Genomic DNA, 19,963 nt, shown 5'->3' with positions numbered 1-19,963 from the left:
TATGACATAAATGAGGCAGGAAAATATCAAGAATATATTTTTAAAAAGGCAACAATTTGCATATCAAAGGAGGACATGTATGCCAATGGCAAACTTACCCTCTGAACATGGATCATTGGGTAGCCAGAACTACATCATACACAGGGAAAACAGAATGGAGTGTCTTGGGAAAAAGTATGATTTGCTGGCTGAAATGCTAAATAGGAATATTAGATGCTGCAACATTTTGCGCAGTCACTATGTCCAGAATGGAAAAGCACATTTCTGTGGGGCAGTTGTATGTTTATGTTGACATGGTGAGTGATATCATCAGAATGCTTGATGACACCCAGCTATATTTCTTTGACCTGGACTATCCAGGTAAGTCTTTCCCAGCCAAGGGTTTGTTTCAGTGCCTAGGATTGGCTCAATCCTGGTAAGACCAAGTAAGTGTGGGATTTAATACCAACCAGATCCAGAGATTTTCCATCTTTAACTCCGCTTGAAGACCAGGTGGCAACCTTGGCTAGGGAGACTTTTGCACAGGTTTATCTTGTGTACCAACTGTGCCCATTCCTGGATGGGAGGCCTTGCTCATGGTGACTCACACCTTAGTTACCTCCCATTAGGATTATTGTAACACATTTTACATGGTCCAGAACACAGCCGGTTTTGGCATGTCCTGTTATATCCATATAACACCACCACTCTGCCAGCTGCAGTGCCTTCCAGTGGGCTTCTGCACTGATTCAAGGTGCTGGCTATCACCAATAAAGCCTTATATAGCATAGGGGCACACTATTTTTAGAACCACCCCACTCCCATTGTTACTGCCTGTCAGATCTAGCAGGGAGGGCATGCTGTGGGTCCCCTCCATCAAACAATGTCATCTTGTAGGACCCCAGAGTCATACCTTCTCTGTTGCAGTGCCTTCCCCGTGGAACAGCATCCATCTGAAAATCTGGATGGCCCTAACCCTGTTACCTGTTGTAAGGCATTGACGATGTGGCTGTTCCTCCAGGCGCTTGAGTCAGAAAGCTATGCAACCTATTTTGGTTAAAGTTGCTTTTATAAGTTGGGACTATTATTTCAACCTTGGACATTGTGGTTTGGATTGTGAAATTGTTGTTTTCATAGAATCATAGAGTTGGAAGGGACCTAAGAGGTCATCTAAGAGTCCAGTCCCAGGATTCACTACACCATCCCTGATTAGGTGACTATCCAGTCTCTGTTTGAAAGCCTCCAGTGAAAAGGAAGAAATCACTCCATGTGTTAAACTATTGCACTGACTGACAGCTCTTACTGTCAAGAAGTTCTTTCCAAAGTTTAATCTATATCTACATCCTTGAAGTTTCATCCCATTAGTTTTAGTCTTACACTCTGGAGCAAGTGAGAATAAGTCCAAATGCTCTACAATGTCTTCTGGAACTTTACCCATTCTCCAGGACTTCTCAAAGATTACAGACAGTGGTTCTGCAATTACCACTGCTAGTTCTTTCAATATTCTAGGGTGTAGGTCATGGCCCTGGAGACTTTAATTCATTTAGATTAGCTAGGAAACCCCTCACTTGCTCTTTACTTATACTGACTTTCAGTTCACTTTTCCTCCCAGTGGCACGGTGAGGGCCACCCAAGGGTTTGTTCAACTGAGACAAAACAGATGCATATTTTAATCTTGTTCATTGTCCATGATCACTGGTGTAAGATGGATGGCCATTTATTATTATTGCTGGTTGCACAGTCAAACAGATGTTTAGACTGCATTTGGCATTTTTATCCACCTATCAGGTCCTTTCCAAGGATTTGGGATAGGCAGATGTTGTTGTTTGTTGGTGTTAAAGGTATTGTTGCAGGATGTAAGCTGTTCCAAGTAAAATTGTGTTTTGCAATTGACTGATGGTGATTTTGTCAATGCCAGTGGTGTTCAAGTGGTGCTCCAGATGTTTTGTGATTGCACTCAGGTTGCCTATTACCATTGGTACTATCTTTGCTTTCTTTTGCCTGTCGTTTTAATAATTATTAATTATTAATATTTATTTATAATAAATATTTATAATAATTATATAATAATAATAATAATAATAATAATAATAATAATAATAATAATAAACACAACAATGTGAAATCACAGCTGCCAGTTCTTTAGCTGGTGTTGGCCTTCATTTGCATTGAGTTCCTCCCAAGAACCTAGAATGTCGTAATGTATCGGTGCAGTATATGTGCGGATCCAAGCAGTGTGGCCTCTGTAATTGACAGATGGAAATTTTGTCAATGCCAGATTTTCTAAGTGCTGTCCAAGATGTTTTGGCATGGTACCCAGTGTGCCAATAACCACTGGGACCACCACTGCAGGTTTATGCCGTAATCTTTCAACTTCAATTTTCAGATCTTGATACTTTGTGATCTTTGTCTTCTGTTCTACTATTCCCTGGCATTGCCACATCAGTTATCCACACTTTCTTCTTTTCAACCACAGTTACATCTGGTGCATTATGTGCCAAGATTTTATCAGTTTGTATCTGGAAATCCCCTACTATTTTAACCTGCTCATTTTCGACTACTTTTTCAACTCTATGTTCCCACCAATTTTTCATTACTGGCACATGGTAATTTTTACAGATGTTCCAGTGAATCATTTTGGTGACTGTCTTATGTCATTGTTTATAATCAGTTTGTGCAATCTTCTTGCACAAGCTGAGTATATGATCTACAGTTTCTTCTGCTTCTTTGCACATTCTGCATTTTGAATCATCTGATGATTTTACAATTCTTTTAATTCTTATTATTATTATTTATTGATGGATGCTATAAATTATCAAGATACTCTTGACTGAAACAAGTATAAGTCCAATACATCTATACATAAAGAGAAACCAGAGCATGTGGCAATGACTTATGATGCATAGTCTGGAAATTTTACCACCTTTGTTTTCTTCCTTCCAGTATAATTTTCAAATATTTTTCAGTGAAAATCACAGTCCCTATTAATGTAAGTAATTACTCAAGATAACACCTCTAACCAAATTCTTTTTTTCCCAATAACCCTGGCATTGTATCTGAAAAACCCTGGGTACACTAATCCCTTCGCATTAAAGTAACTTCAATGCCATTAAATGTGAGTTATATATCTGAATATGGATGTGGATCATCCACGCTACATTAACTTCAGTACAGGGGTAATTGAATACACATCACCACATTCAACTCACTGGTCAACATATTTAATTGGATCAAAGTAAGGAATCCAAATGGTCTGGTAGCTTCAACAAATGGGAAGACATTCCTTCTCTTACAGTGAATCCTACTGTGAATATTTTCACACATTTTCACAAATATGTAAAATAAAAAGGGATAACAAGTTTCATCAAGGCAAAGAGAAATGGGTCTATTGTTTTGGTTTAGCAGAACTACTTTTACTAAACTTTTAAATTGCTAATTATAGTATAGATATCTTGATAAATTCCTGAATTGTTGGCTCGACTGGCTCAAATGTATGCGTGTCCTTATGGCGCTGTAGCCATAATTAAATATATTGTGCTTAAATATCAAGCTGGTAGATTCAGAGTTTATAATTGCTTTTGCTATAAATGATTTATAGATTATTATAAATCTTTGTGTGTGTGTGTGTGTTTGAATTTTTTCATTGAAAAGATTAAGGAAAGTAGAGAATTCTATTAGGATACTTTTAAGAAAGCAGTATTTTCTTTTTGAATATGGACATGGTGCTTTATCTGATTGCTGTATAAATATATTGATAATAGTAAGCCATATGTCATAATTTCTATAACCATAATAGCCTTGGAGGATGTCAGCAACAACTTCTAGTTGCACTTGTCATTTCATATACTTAGGACATAAATATATATATATATATATATATATATATATATATATAATTTGTTATGTCCTAATTTGTTATATATATATCAGAGCACTGTATAAAATAAAAATAAATTTTCAGTAGAAACAATAAAACAAACAACAGAAAAGCCACCTATCATGACATAAAACAATAAAAACAGTAAATACAGCCATTAAGATAAGTGAATTAAAATGCAATCTAAAAGGCATTCTGATCCTGGAACAGTTGTTAGCCTGAGAATTCCAGGGTGAACAAGCATGTCTTCAGCCTTCATTTTAGATTAGAAGGTATGAGGTCAGCCATATTTCCCTTTAGTAACAAGTTCCAGAATTAGTCTGCTACCACTGAGAAAAGCTCTATTCTTGGCTACCACTCTGGCCCACTCAAGAGAAACTGTGGTCTCCCAAGAAAGATGATCCTAGCCTCTCCCAGTATCAGTGCTAACACTGGCCAAGATTATAAGAATCTGCAGAGGTTTTCTTTTCCATACTAAACAAATGATTACATAGTTTCTTTGCCTGAGAATGTTTATTTTAATCTATCTTTCTGATCTGAAAATAACCTGAAATAGTTTCTTTCTGTGACACAATCCCCTAAAATAATCAGTAATATTAAGCAGAGACTCATGTAAATATTCCTAAAATAATCTGTAAATTTGGTTCCTCCACTCCTTTGTTCAATCTATTTCTTTACAATAATGGTATCAACATGTATATCAAAACAATGGAAAGATTTTTTCAAAAGAGAAAAGGTAAGCATCCCCAGATGAAATGGTGGTAACAATGACTGCATTTTTCCTTATATCAGCCAAACAGAAACCTACAGAATAGTATTCTAACTGAAACTATTCTTTGGCACAGGGATAACAATAAAGCACTTTACACATTTTTTCAGTATTACTTGTTGCATAAAATGCAAGACTCATTTCTACAGTATGACTGGAACAAATGTCTACTATGGAGTGGTTCAACTGGAATGTGCCCAAATTAAATAAACTCCTGATTTCTTTGGTACTAGTTTTTGATGTTCTAGGTCATAATGAATCTAAAAAATGATTATAGATAGTACTTGCTGAGAATATTCATACATGTAATAGTACAACTATGAAAGCAGGTATACGTTTTCCTTTTCTTTCCTACTATAGGTCCTTCAATATTTTCTATAAAGCCAAAATGGACAGGATCCTGAATACACTTTCATCATTGCTGTCTGGTATTTAAGGTACGCTGCCTATAATCAAGGAGGTAGCAAGCTATCATCAAGACTACTAGTCATTGATACCTGATTCTCCATGAATTTATCCAGACCCCTTTAAAAATATCTATGTTAGTAATTACTATCTGTTGCTACAGTTTAAGAAATGTGAAAAAGGTTCATACTAAGAGAGTAGAAAAATTCCAGCACAAAAAGTGTTTCATTCTTGAACAAAGATTCTGATGTATCTAACTGGGAAAATACATTCATCCACAACATTAAATCTAACTGAAACAATTAAGATTTATATCATTGTACAAAACTTACCCTAAAATAATTATTCTAATTACATCACAGCATCACAGATAACATGGCTCTTCTCCTACATTGTCTGAAAGAATTACTAGTATTCTGAAAAATCATACTGCTCCTTAAGTGAAGCAGTTGTGCAATTACATCTAGTGCAAAATAAATGTGCCAGTAACCCCAATTACTCAAATATACTATTATTTTTATTAATAATTTTAAATACTAAATATGTTAAAGTCAATCGCAAAATAACATTATAATGTTTTCAAGATGGAATGGAAAGCTACTTTTAATGGTACTAGTCCAAACCACTTACTACAATTTATTTGGACTATATTTTAACGGACATAATTTCTACAAAAGCATCATTCTTTCTTTCTATTCCACCTCACCTCCTCCCAAATCCATGATATTGTCATGTGGAAATCATGGACTATTTTCAAACACTGTATTTGTGTTGATAAGCCAAATTTAAAATGCTTTCTTCTACATTGTTGGATGACTAAAACAAAAAACAAAAAAGATTCTTGCTATTATCTGACACAGCATTTGCATTGATAGCATAATAGTCAATTAAAATTTCCATAGCAGCACCTGGCTGCAGTTTAATTTGGATCAGGTTGAAATGCAAACAATTTACTTAAAGAATTCATTAAATTAAAAAAAAAAAATCCTGTTGAACAAAGAGAAATGAAAATTCTACAAGAGTTGCAACAATGAACTTTAACACTAAAAGAATTGCTTTAATTAAATATTATTTACCTGCAACCATACTCAACATTAAGAACTTGTCATAGAATTATGATCCTAGAAAGCAACACAATTCTTTAGTTCAAGCTTACGCATTTACCTTAAATTATTCATATTTTTTTAAAAATGAAGTGATCACATCATCTTTCCAAGGAAGAATCCCAAAAGTAACAGACAATGGAAGAACAATCTTACAGTAAACTTTTTAAAATAGTGACAATATTTTTTTTAATTTAATTTAATTTAATTTTATTTTATTTCTATAGCTGCCCATCTCAGACAAGTGTACAGCTACAATATATAGCTTTGGGTACTCTACATACTTGTCCCACAACATTCAAATTAAGAAAATTAGTAGCAACAGTTGTTGAACCATAATTTTCAAAGTTCTTAAATCAAAATGATCATATTGGCAGCATTTAAACAAAACTAAACCATGATTTAAAGATACATGAATAAATTTTCCCAGGCTTAGGAAAAACACAAAGAGGAGGAGCTAATATTTTCCATCTTGAATGTGCCTAACCATTTCCTGGGAATCATGATTTAAAATTAACTAATGGCTAGTTTTAACAAATGAGCTTTATAACACATGTTTGATCCTGTTTAAAAGTCAGATCACAATCTTTGGCTTCAATGCATGGGCTGCTGCAGTTAACTAAACTTGAGCGCAAAATTCTCTTTGAATCATACTGGAAGGGCATAGGGTCTGAGCCTTGGAAGAAGTAGGGTTTATTTGCACTGAGTTCAACTATGGTTTATGTTCATATATAGACAATGGCATAGACAAGCCAGCTTTGGTGAATTTTCTAAGCACATATATGCAAAATTAACAGCCCTACCTTTTGTGTAGCTTTTATCACCTGATCCTTGGCATCCATCTTCATCATCACAATCTCCACTGGATTCTGTCTCTTTGTTCATTCCATTCCCACTGCCACCTTCCCTGTCAATCCAACTTTCTGATTGTAAACTTGTCGTCTGGGCTGCCAGCTACAATGCAAAATAAAATATTGGTGAAAGTGATCAGACTTCAAGGGAAAAAAAAAACATCTACCACTGTAGTTTGGCTCTTCTTATCATTGGTCAGTTTTTCCACTAGAAGTCAGATTCGGGCAGTTTAATATCAACTCATTAAAAGAAGTAGTATGAACCACTAAATGGAAGATGAAGCATTACTGCTGAGCTTATAAGTGAAGCTCAAGGCATTTTACTAGATATACTTCTGCACAGCTTCCCTTCTAATATCAGTCTTTTGAGTTTTTTGGTTCTTTAATAGCTATTGGATTTTATTTTCAATACCACTGGTTCCAGAATGTATCAGTTGGCTATCAACTGCTGTACTTCCTAGTTTTGGTTATCTACAAGTTATGCATTCATGTTGGCTTTATATTACCTCCAGTATCTGAGGCAGTATACCTCTCAATAATACTTGCCAGGAAACACAAGTGGGAAACTGCTATTGTGTTTAGGCCTTGGTGGTGGGATTTCCCTGAGTAGGGTTACCAGGCATCTGGCAAAAGGAGGACATGTCCTCAGTTGTGTCCTTGTGTCCTCTGTCCAGCAGGCATGGCCTTAAAATCAAATATTGTCTGGCTTTTTAAGTATCCAACAATCTTATCTCTTCCTGAGCAGCTCTTCTCCATGGCATGGTGCTTCCCCAATAAGTGCCAACCACAAGTTAATAAGCTCTGCTCTGTGACCTTAATGAGTTGATCAGTACCCTCCTGCCAGCTTGCACTGCTGCCTAAAATTGACAACATCTTTATCAGTGACACACTGAAGGCTTTTGCCTCCTAACTGGCTCTAGCACATTTCTGCAATTTAGAAACCAGTCCTTCTGATGCTAGAAAAAGTAATTTCATATAATGTAGGCCTAAGTACATTTTTTTTGCAGTTTTTCAGTATAATTTTCATCAAGGATACCAAGAAAATTAAACAGTTAGTGTGTCCTCCCTTCCCCCCATTTGTCCTCCTTTCCAATTGTCTGTGTCCTCCTTTGCCTGTTCAGATATCCGGTTACCCTACTTTTAATCATCTAGTTGGTAATATGAAAACATTGCTTCTGTTCTATCCGTTGCCCATTTGTCACTTTTTTTTTTCCTCTACCATCTTCAAAAAAGATTCTTGCTATTAACTTCTGGGTAGAATTTTCTGTTTTTAACAAGTCAACAGATTTACCCCACCATCCATATAAGAATCTCTCTGAAGATTAGTACACTGGTGGCTTCTAAAAGAAGTGAATAATGAATTTCTGTTTGTACAACATTCAAACAATAGAGGAGGTAGCTGGCATGATTTGAGACAGGCTGAATCTGTTGAAATATATTTGCATTATGCATCATTCAATGAATCATTACCATCTTTTATGGAAGGTAACAAAAGCATTCATCATCAACAAATGACCCTTTCTCTTGGAGAAACATTGAATGATTATTCAGCTCTATTTTAAAAAAAGTTCACCCAGTGTCACACTTTTTACAGATTATTTCATTTATGAGTGTCAGAGGCATGATTTGTGCCAGTAAGACAATATCTGATAGTTTAATTTTATTTTTAAACAAACAGCTTGATGTTCTCATAGCTGTTATTCACTGATGTCTGATGCCTGATGTCATACAGACATGGTTGAAGAAAACTTCTTTTGAAAACGTTCTCTACATGATGAATACATGCTTAGTTGTCTCTCAGATTGCTGATGTTTTTGACTGTAAGATCATGGAGTCAGAATGGATTGCAAAACCTCCTCCAACTGAAGCAGAAAATGTGCTTATATGAGTCCAGTGATCTAATCTTTAATAATCAATCCCTGTATTTTTTATATTTTTATGCTTTGAAGGGAGTGCTTGCCAATGAAATTAATATTTTTCATAAGTGCTGAATAGCTTTTTCTAAACATTCTAAAATGCCTTCTTAAGAGTTATTTTTGTGAATTATCTTTGAGAGCATTCTTCTTACCATGGAAAAAGGTAAATCCTATTTGACTGAGTTACATTTTCATGCCACTGCACGTATGATACCAGTCGAAATCTTTTTACTCGCAGTTAAAGCTTTGTGCAAAAACTGTGCAGTTTTTTACTACACTATGTACAACAGCCTTTCCCAATGTAGTGCCCTCCAGGTATGTTGGATATCAATTTCCAGATGTTCTTGCTGGCATAATGTTTTGGAGTTAAAATCCAACAAGAAAAAGTCCATGTGGACACTACTTCTGCAACTGTTTTGTTAAGGTTCTGATATTAATTCTAATCACTAGCTCATGCTGTGATGAAGCCTCACTAACCCTGCCAGAAATGCCTACTTGATTTGGAAAGTTCATCTGACCTTTGCTTTTACTGCATTTTAATTTTATGTACTAATCCCTGACTTGTTTTGGTTTCGATTAGCAAAGGCCCCTGCAGTGTTACAACATGTTTCTCTTTTTTCCATTGCAATTCTTTACTTGGTGTTATTAGTCATTGAAAAGCCAAGCAAGCTGTGCAGGAATTAGTCTACTACGCAAAAGCTCCATATGCTGATTACCTCTGGCTGTATCAACAGCTCTAGGTTTAGGTCAGATGCAATGTTAGGCAGTCATTGAGTTCCGTATGGTAACTCACAGAAAGAAGTGAATCTTCTTTTAGTATACACACTATCTGGACATAGTTTATGACCTTTCCTTCTAAGACAGGCCACACAATTACTAAACAAAAGTTTGTGATTTCAGTTTCTAAATGTTCTAGTCTCACTAGCTAGGAACAGAGAAAAAATATATCCTGATGCAGTATCCCTCAACAGGTTTTACAACAAGATAATAGACACTCTTTTCACAAAAGAAATCCTGAGTAAGAATTTGAACCCAAGTCTCCATAGACAGTCCAATGTTTTTTGTATCATATCATACTTGTTTAACAAGAATCATACTTGACTTAAAACTGTGAAACACACTTTAAGTATAAGGACCTGAATTCTATATAGCAGCTGCTTTGGTAACCCTTCAGAAAATTGTCTGAGAGGTAATCATGGTCAATTTTCAAGCTTGTTGAAATCTCCTGAATTATTATAATGAAATGTGTTTTGAATAATTCTAAGTTTACACAATCTACAATATTTTCTAATAAGCAATTAACTAATATCTACCTTAATGATACTTTTTAATTGCAATAATTCTTGGATAAAGAGATAATAATCAATATTAACAAATCAAGGCCAATTGTCTTACAAAATATTAAATATATCTCTTATGATCTTAAAATTCAACAAAGATTCAACAAAATATTCTTTTTTAATGTTTATTGGACATCAGAAAGAAGGTTTTAAAGAAGTTGGCTGTCACCCTAAAGATTATTTTTCTTGAAAGACAATGCGGCCCCAAATAGTAATAGTAAAACAGTAATAAAAAAAAAGAATGTTACTCATAATATATGCTGTAATTTCTATGCTTAAAAAATGTGGAAGCAATTTTGAACTGTGGTTTAGTGTTCTAAAATATTAGCCAATCCCCTTACTTGTCACTTGCAAATTTATTAAGAATTCCTTTCATTCCATCTGCTTAGTCATTTACAAAGTTATTGAATAGTACAAGGCTGAGGATGGAACCTATTTAATATTTTTTTCCAGGATGATGCAGAATCATACATCAATACCCTTTAGGTGTAGTTGTGCAAATCCACTGGACTGCAGCACTATTTAGTCCACATTCATCCTCTGTGCACAGATCTCATGAGAGACCTTGTCAATGCTTTACAAAGCTCATGGTACACTATATTCAGAGCAATTGCTTGGTCTACCAAACTAATCACTTCATTTTAAAAAGAAAGAAGGTTATAATGACACATTTGGTTTTGACAAAAATGGAATATGTTTTATTAATGGCTAACAATGATATGATTGATATGATATGATATGATATGATAGATATGATAATATCCTCTCTGACTTTTTGGGGAGGTGCATGAATATGGACTATCCCTGGGGCATGAGTGTGAGTTCCTTCACTCACTACTACTATGAGTGTGAGTTCCTTCTTTTATTAGAGGTACACGGACAGGAGTCCATGTACCTCTAATAAAAGAAAGATAAAAAATACTGATATAACCAATTTATTTCAGTAGTGACATGCTGAATATCTCTGAATATCACATATTTAAGAAATAAAATAGAACCTTTTCCAAACTTGGATAGGATTGCAAATTTCTGAATTCCCAACTAAAGGAATTCCCAATGGTTGGGAAATATGAAAGTTGCAGTCCCAACAAAACTAGAGGGCAGGTGGTCAGAAAAAACTGCAGTTGTGATTGGCTGTTCCTTACATGTCCTTTGTGTATTTCCTGGAGATAGCTGACTGAACAAAACATAAGTTTATTAATATACAAGTTTAGGCCTGATGGATTTTGGAATTAATCCAACACAATTCTTACTTACTTTGAAATATCGGGAGTTATGTTTTACAAAGCAAATCTGTATATGACAAATCTTTAAAACAATAAATGTCAAAGTCTGGCAAGCTGGTAAGCACTTTTTATGCTTTTCCCCAGTAGATCTGAAAATTACTGCTCATATTGAGTATAGCTGGGTTTTTTATTTCAATTTTTGGGAAGATTGTAGAGCAAATGATTTCAAGGATCCATTTGTAATGCAATGGCTGATGATCAGCTTTAACCTGTGATGAGGCTGTCTTGCATCTAAACATTCACACCTGCCAGCTTTTAGTCTTATAATAACAGGGCAGAGCCATTCTGTTTGATCAGAGCTAAGAAGTGTGAAATGAGAAGTACTGCAATCAAGGAGCTCATCTACTGCACCAGTTCTTGAATGGCACCATTTTGGGAAGACAAGTTCAGATGTAAGTCAGTAATCAGTAGCTCCCTCCAAATTGTCTGAAGGAACTGAATGAAATGTTTCTCATTGCTTTGTACTGAAACAGCAATTACCCATTTTGTTTGCTGGAGAAAATGCTCATGACATGCTTCAGTGCGTGTTAATTCTATTTCAAATTCTTGGATAATTATCTGTTTCCAAGTTTGGCATAAGTGGGGATCAGTTTCATGACAATATGAAAAGTCTGACATTTCTTCATTAAGACCAGCAAACAATCTCATCATTTATAAGCAGCAAGGTCTCAGGTAGTGTCAAATTAATAAAACCACATATATTATGCTATATGGAGCTGTGAAAAAAATTGATGACTTTATTTGAACTCTCTGGTAGGGAGAACAAATAACATTTTATGAATAGGAAAACAAACTATTTAGTATTGAGACAACTTCCATACTGACCAGAAGAGTCCAAAATGTATTCCTGTAACACATAGCATGAGCGAGGAAGATACTGAAATGGAGGATCAAGGTTATCAGGAGGGAGGGGGAACATTCTAGAGCAAGCGCTTTCTCAGTCGACAGCAGGAATGTGGGAAGACAAAGAGGATGAGGACAGCCCCTCCCTAGAGTCTCATGGGTTATATTCACTAGTTGCTTTAGCATAGGTTTAGTCTGGTGAGATTCTGTCTATTAGGAGCGAGCGAATATTGGACTGGACTGTCTCATCATTGTTCTTGGGCTGGGCCTGACAATTCCCCTGATAATACCCAGGAAACTGCTGCTGCTACTTTTTTTTTCTGACACTAAAGGACTTGTGTAGGAGGAAAGAAATAAGAACATGAGCATTTATAACCCATGGAAGCAAAAAGATTTCCAGAAATCCTCTCTACATGGAGAAGTGTCTACTTCATAATCACTGAACTGGGACTGAACTGCTGACTTTCCTTGGACACCACTGTATTTAGCAATAAGAGGTACATAGAATGGAGTGTATGTAAATATTTCTTTAGCTTTAGATTATGAAAGTGAGATTGTAGGTATCCTCCTTTCCTTTCCATATATTTAACTTTACATGTGGTGGAAACGCACAAAAAACATTACACATCCCAGTCCAGATATTTCAGCCTAGAGAAGGACTTACATATATGTATATAGCTCTGTAACACAAGCACTTCACTTATCCTCTTCATTAACAAAGTATGTACACACTAAAGCCTTCCCAAAATTAATATAAATATGGACCAGATTTCTTTACCTGAGCATCTAATTCATGATTGATTGATTAATTGGGGCTCACATGCGGCTTCAATTTAGCCAGACTATGAGTGGCATTCCCTTCTACAGTAAAATGGTAACTATGGGCTAATAGAATGGAACAATCATACAAAATAATAATTAAAAAAAAATACTAAAGAAAAAACTAAAGCCACAAGAACAAAGTATCCAGCCACAGGCCAGGAGAAGGGTTTTAGGTTATCCTAGAACCTCTCCTAGAGCTTTCTTTAAAAGCCAGGTTTTAATGGCTCTCCTAAAACCTAACAAGGTTCTCTGATCTCAAAACAAACACATGGATCATCAGACAAATCAACCCAGAGTCTCACTGAGGCACAAATAGCCAGGCTCACATTCTCCTACTTCAGACACATTATGCAAAGCCCTAGCTCTCTGGAGAAGGCTCTAATGCTGAGAAAAGTGGAAGGAGAAAAAGAAAAGGTTGACCAGATGGACTCAGTTACTGTGCAATGGGTTTATCATTGGAAGACCTGAAGGACCAGGATGGGGAGAGATCATCCTGGAGAAAATCTATCTATGTGATCGCTAAGAGTCAACACCAACTTGATGGCACATAATCAATCAATAGCTAAATATGAACATGTAATTGCTGGTTAACATACAGGTGTATATTACTATAATCAGGTTAGTACAGGAAAACTACATGGTAAGCTATATTTTGAAGCAGTTTCTTATAATGTTCAGGTCAATGAAAAAGTCATGTTTAAGGAACAATTTGGATAGACTGAATTTTATTTCTTTACTCTTAAATAAGCAATTGCTTTTCATAGAAAATAGCATGGTTTTAAGAGAACTAGGTTTCTGTTCCCATTTATTTAAATATTTACAAATACTCTGTTATATGGTCATTCTTCGGATGGATACCCAGCATTAGTTAACTTGTCAGTAAAATTTATAACCTATTAGGCTGCTTCGATTTAGCCTCAGGCATTTCTCTTATAGCTACTCATTAAATATCAAGATAACATAAAATGTTATGATTTAAATAATAAAACAATGTTCTCCAGTTAATGTTACCCTAGCTTCTTCCTCATAGCTTGGGGCTTTCTTTTCAAATGCTTGCTTTCCATAAATGGCACACTGAGGTTTTAGTGACCTCAAAAACTGGCTAGCAATCAGGTTGACCACTTGGCCATTATACATATACTACAAATAGTGATTGGAGTCACATGCTGCGCTAAGCCCTGGTTTGCTACCTGTATCACAATTGGTTGCGTTCACAAAACATACTAAGACATACAACATGTTTTTTCAAGCCCAATGGCTGGCTTTGCACATTTAGTCAAAACCAAACAAACCACATTCTGGCTTTGTATCACTTGTGAACAAAACCATTACATTTATATCAATACACCTATATCCTATTTAGCCTAAAGCATATTTTTGGCTACCAGTATACATCCTAAACTTTTACATTTCCATATTTACATCAAAACTTTGCCTAGTTAAGTAAATCTTACTTAGGTAACAAAGACATCTTGATTATTTATTTATTCAATTTATATAGCTGCCCATCTCAGACCAGTGACTCTGGGCGGCTAACAACAGTAAAAACAATCAACATTAAAAACAGTACAAAAAATAAATATAATATAGATGCAGCCAAAAGATCTTTAAAAACTATCGATATCAACACAACCATGAAATGGGGCCCTTCACACACTTGGGGTCCCAGGCCCGGGCACAAAGCCAGGTCTTCAAGGCCTTCCGAAAAGCCAAAAGGGTCAGGGCCATCCTAATTTCAGGAGGGAGGATGTTCCAGAGGGCAGGTGCCACAGCAGAAAAGGCACATCTCCTGGTCCCTGCCAGCCAACATTCCTTGGCTGATGGGACCCAGAGCATGCCCAACCTGCCAGACCGAATTGGATGGGTGGAAACAACTGGGAAAAGATGGTCCCTAAGGTAATCCGGTCCCAAGCCATGAAGGGCTTTATAGGTGATGACCAGCATCTTGAATTGCACCCGGAAACACACCAGCAACCAGTGCAGCTCCTGAAGCAGTGGTGTTACATGTGCTGAGTAGCCAACACTATTTACAACCTGGGCAGCTGCATTCTGTACCAGCTGAAGCTTCCGAATGCTCTTCAAGGGTAGCCACATGTAGAACGCATTGCAATAGTTCAGATGGGAGGTCACGAGGGCATGTGTGACAGTGAGTAGACCCTCCTGGTCCAGGAATGGGCGCAACTGATGCACAACCCGAAGGTGTTCAGAGGCCCTTTTAGCCATGGCTGCCACCTGCTCTTCCAGCAGAAGCCGTGAGTCCGAGAGGTTCCCCAGATTGCACACCAGGTCTGTCTGGGGCAGAACCACCCCATCCAGAACCAAAGATAGAAGAACCTTGGTACTGGAAGGCCCAAACACCCAAAGCCACTCAGTCTTGCTTGGGTTGAGCTGAAGCCCATTGTGGCCCATCCAGGCCCTTACAGCCTTCAGACACTGAGATAGGACATCCACGGCATCACTCAGACAGCCTGGGGAAGAGATATAAAGCTGAGTATCATCAGCATACTGATGATACCTCACCCTGTACTGTCGGATCACCTCACCCAGTAGCCTCATGTATGTAGATGTTAAATAAGAGGGGTGAGAGAACCAAGCCCTGTGGCACCCCGCACAGTAGAGGCCATGGACTGGTCCTCTCCCCTCCTATCAACACCAACTGGAACCGACCCTGGAGGAAGGAGGAGAACCAGTACAACACAGTGCTGCCCACCCCCAATTCCTGAAGCTGGTCCAAAAGAATACCATGATCGATGGTACCAAAGGCCACTGAGAGATTAGCCTAAGTTCCTATTAGCAAGTGTAATTTGTGGGAAAAAAATGAATGCTTTACACATTCCTATGTTGACTGTTTTTCCATGATCAGTTGATTTCTGTTCATCTATCCCCACTATAGAGGAGGCCAAGTGGGAAGCGGTGTGTGGCTAATAGTAGTAATTGTTATTATTGCTGAAAAATAAGTGGCATCGAACCCCCTAGAGTTTAATCTCCTGAAATCTGACAATTAAAGTGTTGATGTACCATCCTATGCCAACAGTTATCTATGTTCTAGATGTAGTGGGGTAAACCAGCTACTCTGCAATTGTTCCCTTATTGGAGCATTTGCATTCAAATTCTGGGAGCTGAATTCCTGCCCCTGAACTGATGGGTATCCTTGAAGAAGAAGCAGAGGAGAGGGCAGAGGGCAGCATTAGATGAACAAATGAATGGTTCTTATAATTCCAGCCTCAGTGAAAACTCTAGCTGAGTGCATAAAACTTCATATAATCTGACTGACATTCATTTTCTCCCAATCACTTTCACTGGTATCCTGGAACACTATGGTCAGAAGGCCAAATATAATAATCCAAATGTTATAAATTACCTAGGAAAATGTAAGTTTGTCCTTTTTTAAGTGAACTAAATGCAAGGCAAAATATAGATGGATGGATAAAGTGCAATTACTTTAGATGCAGTAGAAAGTAGACAGAGGGACTGATGAAGAGGGGTACAACTTAGCCATTTTTCCCACCCATTTTAAGGTAATATGTGTTCATCTGCACTCATACAGATGATATGTAGCAGCAGAAGTAGCAGTAAATTTAGAGTCTGCTGCCTTTGGCTGATAAATCCCAACCCCATCCGCACATGCCTACTACAAATATACATTATGTGGGTTTATTAACTGCACAGGAAACCTAACAACCAGCTTCCTGCAAGCACTAGTAAATATTGGAAGTAATTTTAAGGCCAGGAGAGAATCTAAGTATATCACCTTTGCCTAAAATTCCAGCAGCATCTCCCTGACAAAATATTAGTACCCCTCTGTAGCACACCAGTCTACTGGTGATACATGTAATAATTTTGCAGAGCTTTTCTTGATTCACGTCTTTACTAATTTAGATCTAAGTATTCTAAACAGGGCAGTCAGTGGGAACTGTCCTGGAGAATTTATACAGTAATCAAGGGGCACCATGATTACCTCTAACTGTATAGCAACCTCTCATAGATTGCTAGACTTGCTGAACAGCCTCAAGATTGATTGCTGCCTGAGTAGTGATCACCTCCTACTAACTTTAAATCGTTGTCCCTTGGCTTGGGATATATTCATGGATAATCTGTCCCAGCCAATCTTAGAGGAAGATATTAGCCTATCTTGCATAAAGTGGTCAAGAAAAATCAGTAATTCTCTTGTGGAGACTGAACTTCACCCACCTTTAACTGATCAAGCCCCAATAATCCTTTTATGAGAAACCCATACTGGTTCATCAACACTATAGCATAAGCAAACATGCCTCCTCCCATTTCCATAGTTCAATACTTGGTTTGTCTCTGAATGTGTTAAAATACAAGTGTCCTTGTTGCTGATGCCTACAGGATGAACTCCATCCATTACCCCTAACAGAGGTTCATACAAAGTAGAAAGAGAATATAAGTTACTGACAACAACAAAAATAGAACAGAAATGTAGCAAAAATTAATCTCAACAGCCAAATTCAATGAGGCAACTGGTCTATAAGCAAGCAAAGACAACACCAAATTAGAGATTGGTAGATGTTAATAACCAAACAGAGTTTGATATCTGTTACACATATATTGGAGTAGGAAACATTATTCCGGTTCTAAATCAACAAAGTATTTTGAGGTCATTCTTCCTAAATAGTGCAGAACATTTATAATCACCTGACCAAATAATATTTATTCAATGATATTGGAAGGAAGGTCCAGGAACAGCCTCTATAGAGACAGAACCCACCCTTATGGGTCAGGTGCCATAGAAACATGGGCATATATCTTGTATTGTTGGAGAAATGCCTGCTTCAATTATGAACCAAAGTGACTGGAGACAGATTCAACGAAGTCTTTCTTATTGGCATGTACAATTGCAATGATCACTGGGCTTCTTGCCAAAAGGAACACAGAAGAGCCCCAAAGCCTACAAGGTTTCAGGTTATAGATATTCTGAAATGATACATAAAAATTACAAAAGGCAATATAAATTATAGCATAATTTTTACAGCCGAAATGTAGCTTCTGGTAAGGACATGTGGTGACCTTACTATGGGCTGACCAACACCTCTAAATTCTAAATTTCTAAGGAGGCTCCAAGTCCAATACTTCTACTGGTACTAGCACCTTCTAACATTAACAATGTCATTTATTATGCTCACATATTGCCTCCTTTCATACCAAGGTTTCTGGTTCCTGTTATCTGTCTTCTTCCCCTCCACGGTCAGCAAGCAGATTTCCTGCTCCTTCTCCTGTGCAATTCAAAATCCCTCACAGTGATCATGTATGTAAGGATAAAACATTATTTGTCTCCCACACTTGCTTTATTGTAAAAGATTCTTAGCACACTATTCCATCTGATTAGGAATATTCCTAAATGCTCTAGTGAATTCCATATTTATTTACAAGCGACTCTGGGCAGCATACAGCAAGCTAAAACAATTAATAAATACATAAAACCATTATCATGATCAATTATTAAGAGCATTAAAAACAATAAAAACAGAGCTAAAACAGAAAATAGTAGACGAATGGAAGTTAATAATAATCTTTGTATTATTAATAATGTTAATAAAGATTTGTAATAAAGATATTACAAATCTTCTGAATGACCAATGCCCAAACAATACACTCCAAGTTGCCAACGCTTCTTTTTACTCTGCCTTGAAGTCTAGGATTCAATTTACACTCAAGTAGACTATGGTTGAATGCCAGTTTGGTACAGTAGTTAAAAGCAGTGGGCTAGAAACTGGGAAACTGTAAGTTCCAGTGTGTTTTAGGCATGAAGCCAGTTGGGTGACTTTGGGCCAGTCACTCGCTCTTAGCCATAAGAAAAAGACAATGGCAAACCATTTCTGAAACTATTGCAAGAAAGCTACATGGGCTTGTCCAGGCTGCTGTCAGGAGTCAAAATGGATTTGAAGGCACAAAAAAAAAAAAAGGAAAGGAAAAGGAAAAGGAAAAGTAAAATGAAAAGTAAAAGGAAAAGGAAAAGGAAAAGGAAAAGGAAAAGGAAAAGGAAAAGGAAAAGGAAAAAAATATATATAATGGTTGCATTTATCCTGGCTATTAATATTTCCTACATGTGGAATTCACAAAGCTTTTAAAAGCACCCAGCAGGCCCATGGACAGTGATAGTACTGAACTACCATTTGTTCTTTTGTTTAAATGGATTAACAGTTTTGTTTATAATCTGGATTTTATTATTTGTGAAGGGCTATGATAATTACAGAGGGTTTTTTTATATTGTTGTAAACTATATGGATTCTTTCTGGATTGGACTAGTCTAGAAATTGGAGAAATAAATAAAAGGTTCCACATTCTGGGGTAAATTGTGGATACCATTTAGCCATTCTTTTGTATTTTGGGCTGTGGCTGAAATAAAGTTCTATCTATCCATCAATCTATCCATCTAGCCTTTGTCTGCCAGGAACAGGAACAGCTGCTGTGTAGCTTCAAAGTCTCTGGAGCCACTTCCACTTACCATGGAAGCCCACTAAAATTATTGAGAAAAGTGATAGTTGCATCACTGTTTGAATATTGATAGTTCATCTGAAACATTAAGTCTAGTTGAAAAATTAGAATACTTCAAAAGGTTACCAAAGCATATTACAATTACCAGAATTAATGCTCCCTAATTACATATTGCATAAAAGGAAGGAAATTAAGGAATCATTTTTAAAGAACTTTGCGTAATTTTTTATCCAAGCATGAAATACATTAATTTTAATGGAATTAAAAATTTTAGGTTAAAGGAATGGGTGCAGCCCATTACTGCTATATACTT

The 19,963-nt window shown here is 36.7% G+C and overlaps 1 protein-coding gene across 2 annotated transcripts in view; it reads right to left on the bottom strand.

Moving 5' to 3' along the window:
• The window catches only part of LOC103053686 (glypican-5), a 403,447-nt gene that overhangs the window by 98,001 nt on the left and 285,483 nt on the right, over nt 1-19,963 (bottom strand). For both annotated transcript variants that reach the window (XM_088131929.1, XM_088131930.1), the window contains one exon: nt 6,937-7,087. In XM_088131929.1, the coding sequence (XP_087988055.1) occupies nt 6,937-7,087 (151 nt within the window). The remainder of the gene's footprint in view (nt 1-6,936; nt 7,088-19,963) is intronic.

The sequence above is a fragment of the Python bivittatus genome, unplaced genomic scaffold (assembly GCF_059951505.1).
Source record: "Python bivittatus isolate LINGU-HERP-01145 unplaced genomic scaffold, Pbiv_v1 ctg000980_np1212, whole genome shotgun sequence".
Lineage (NCBI taxonomy): Eukaryota > Metazoa > Chordata > Lepidosauria > Squamata > Pythonidae > Python > Python bivittatus.
Note: the sequence above shows the minus strand (reverse complement) of the source record. Positions and strands in the feature narration are given on the sequence as shown.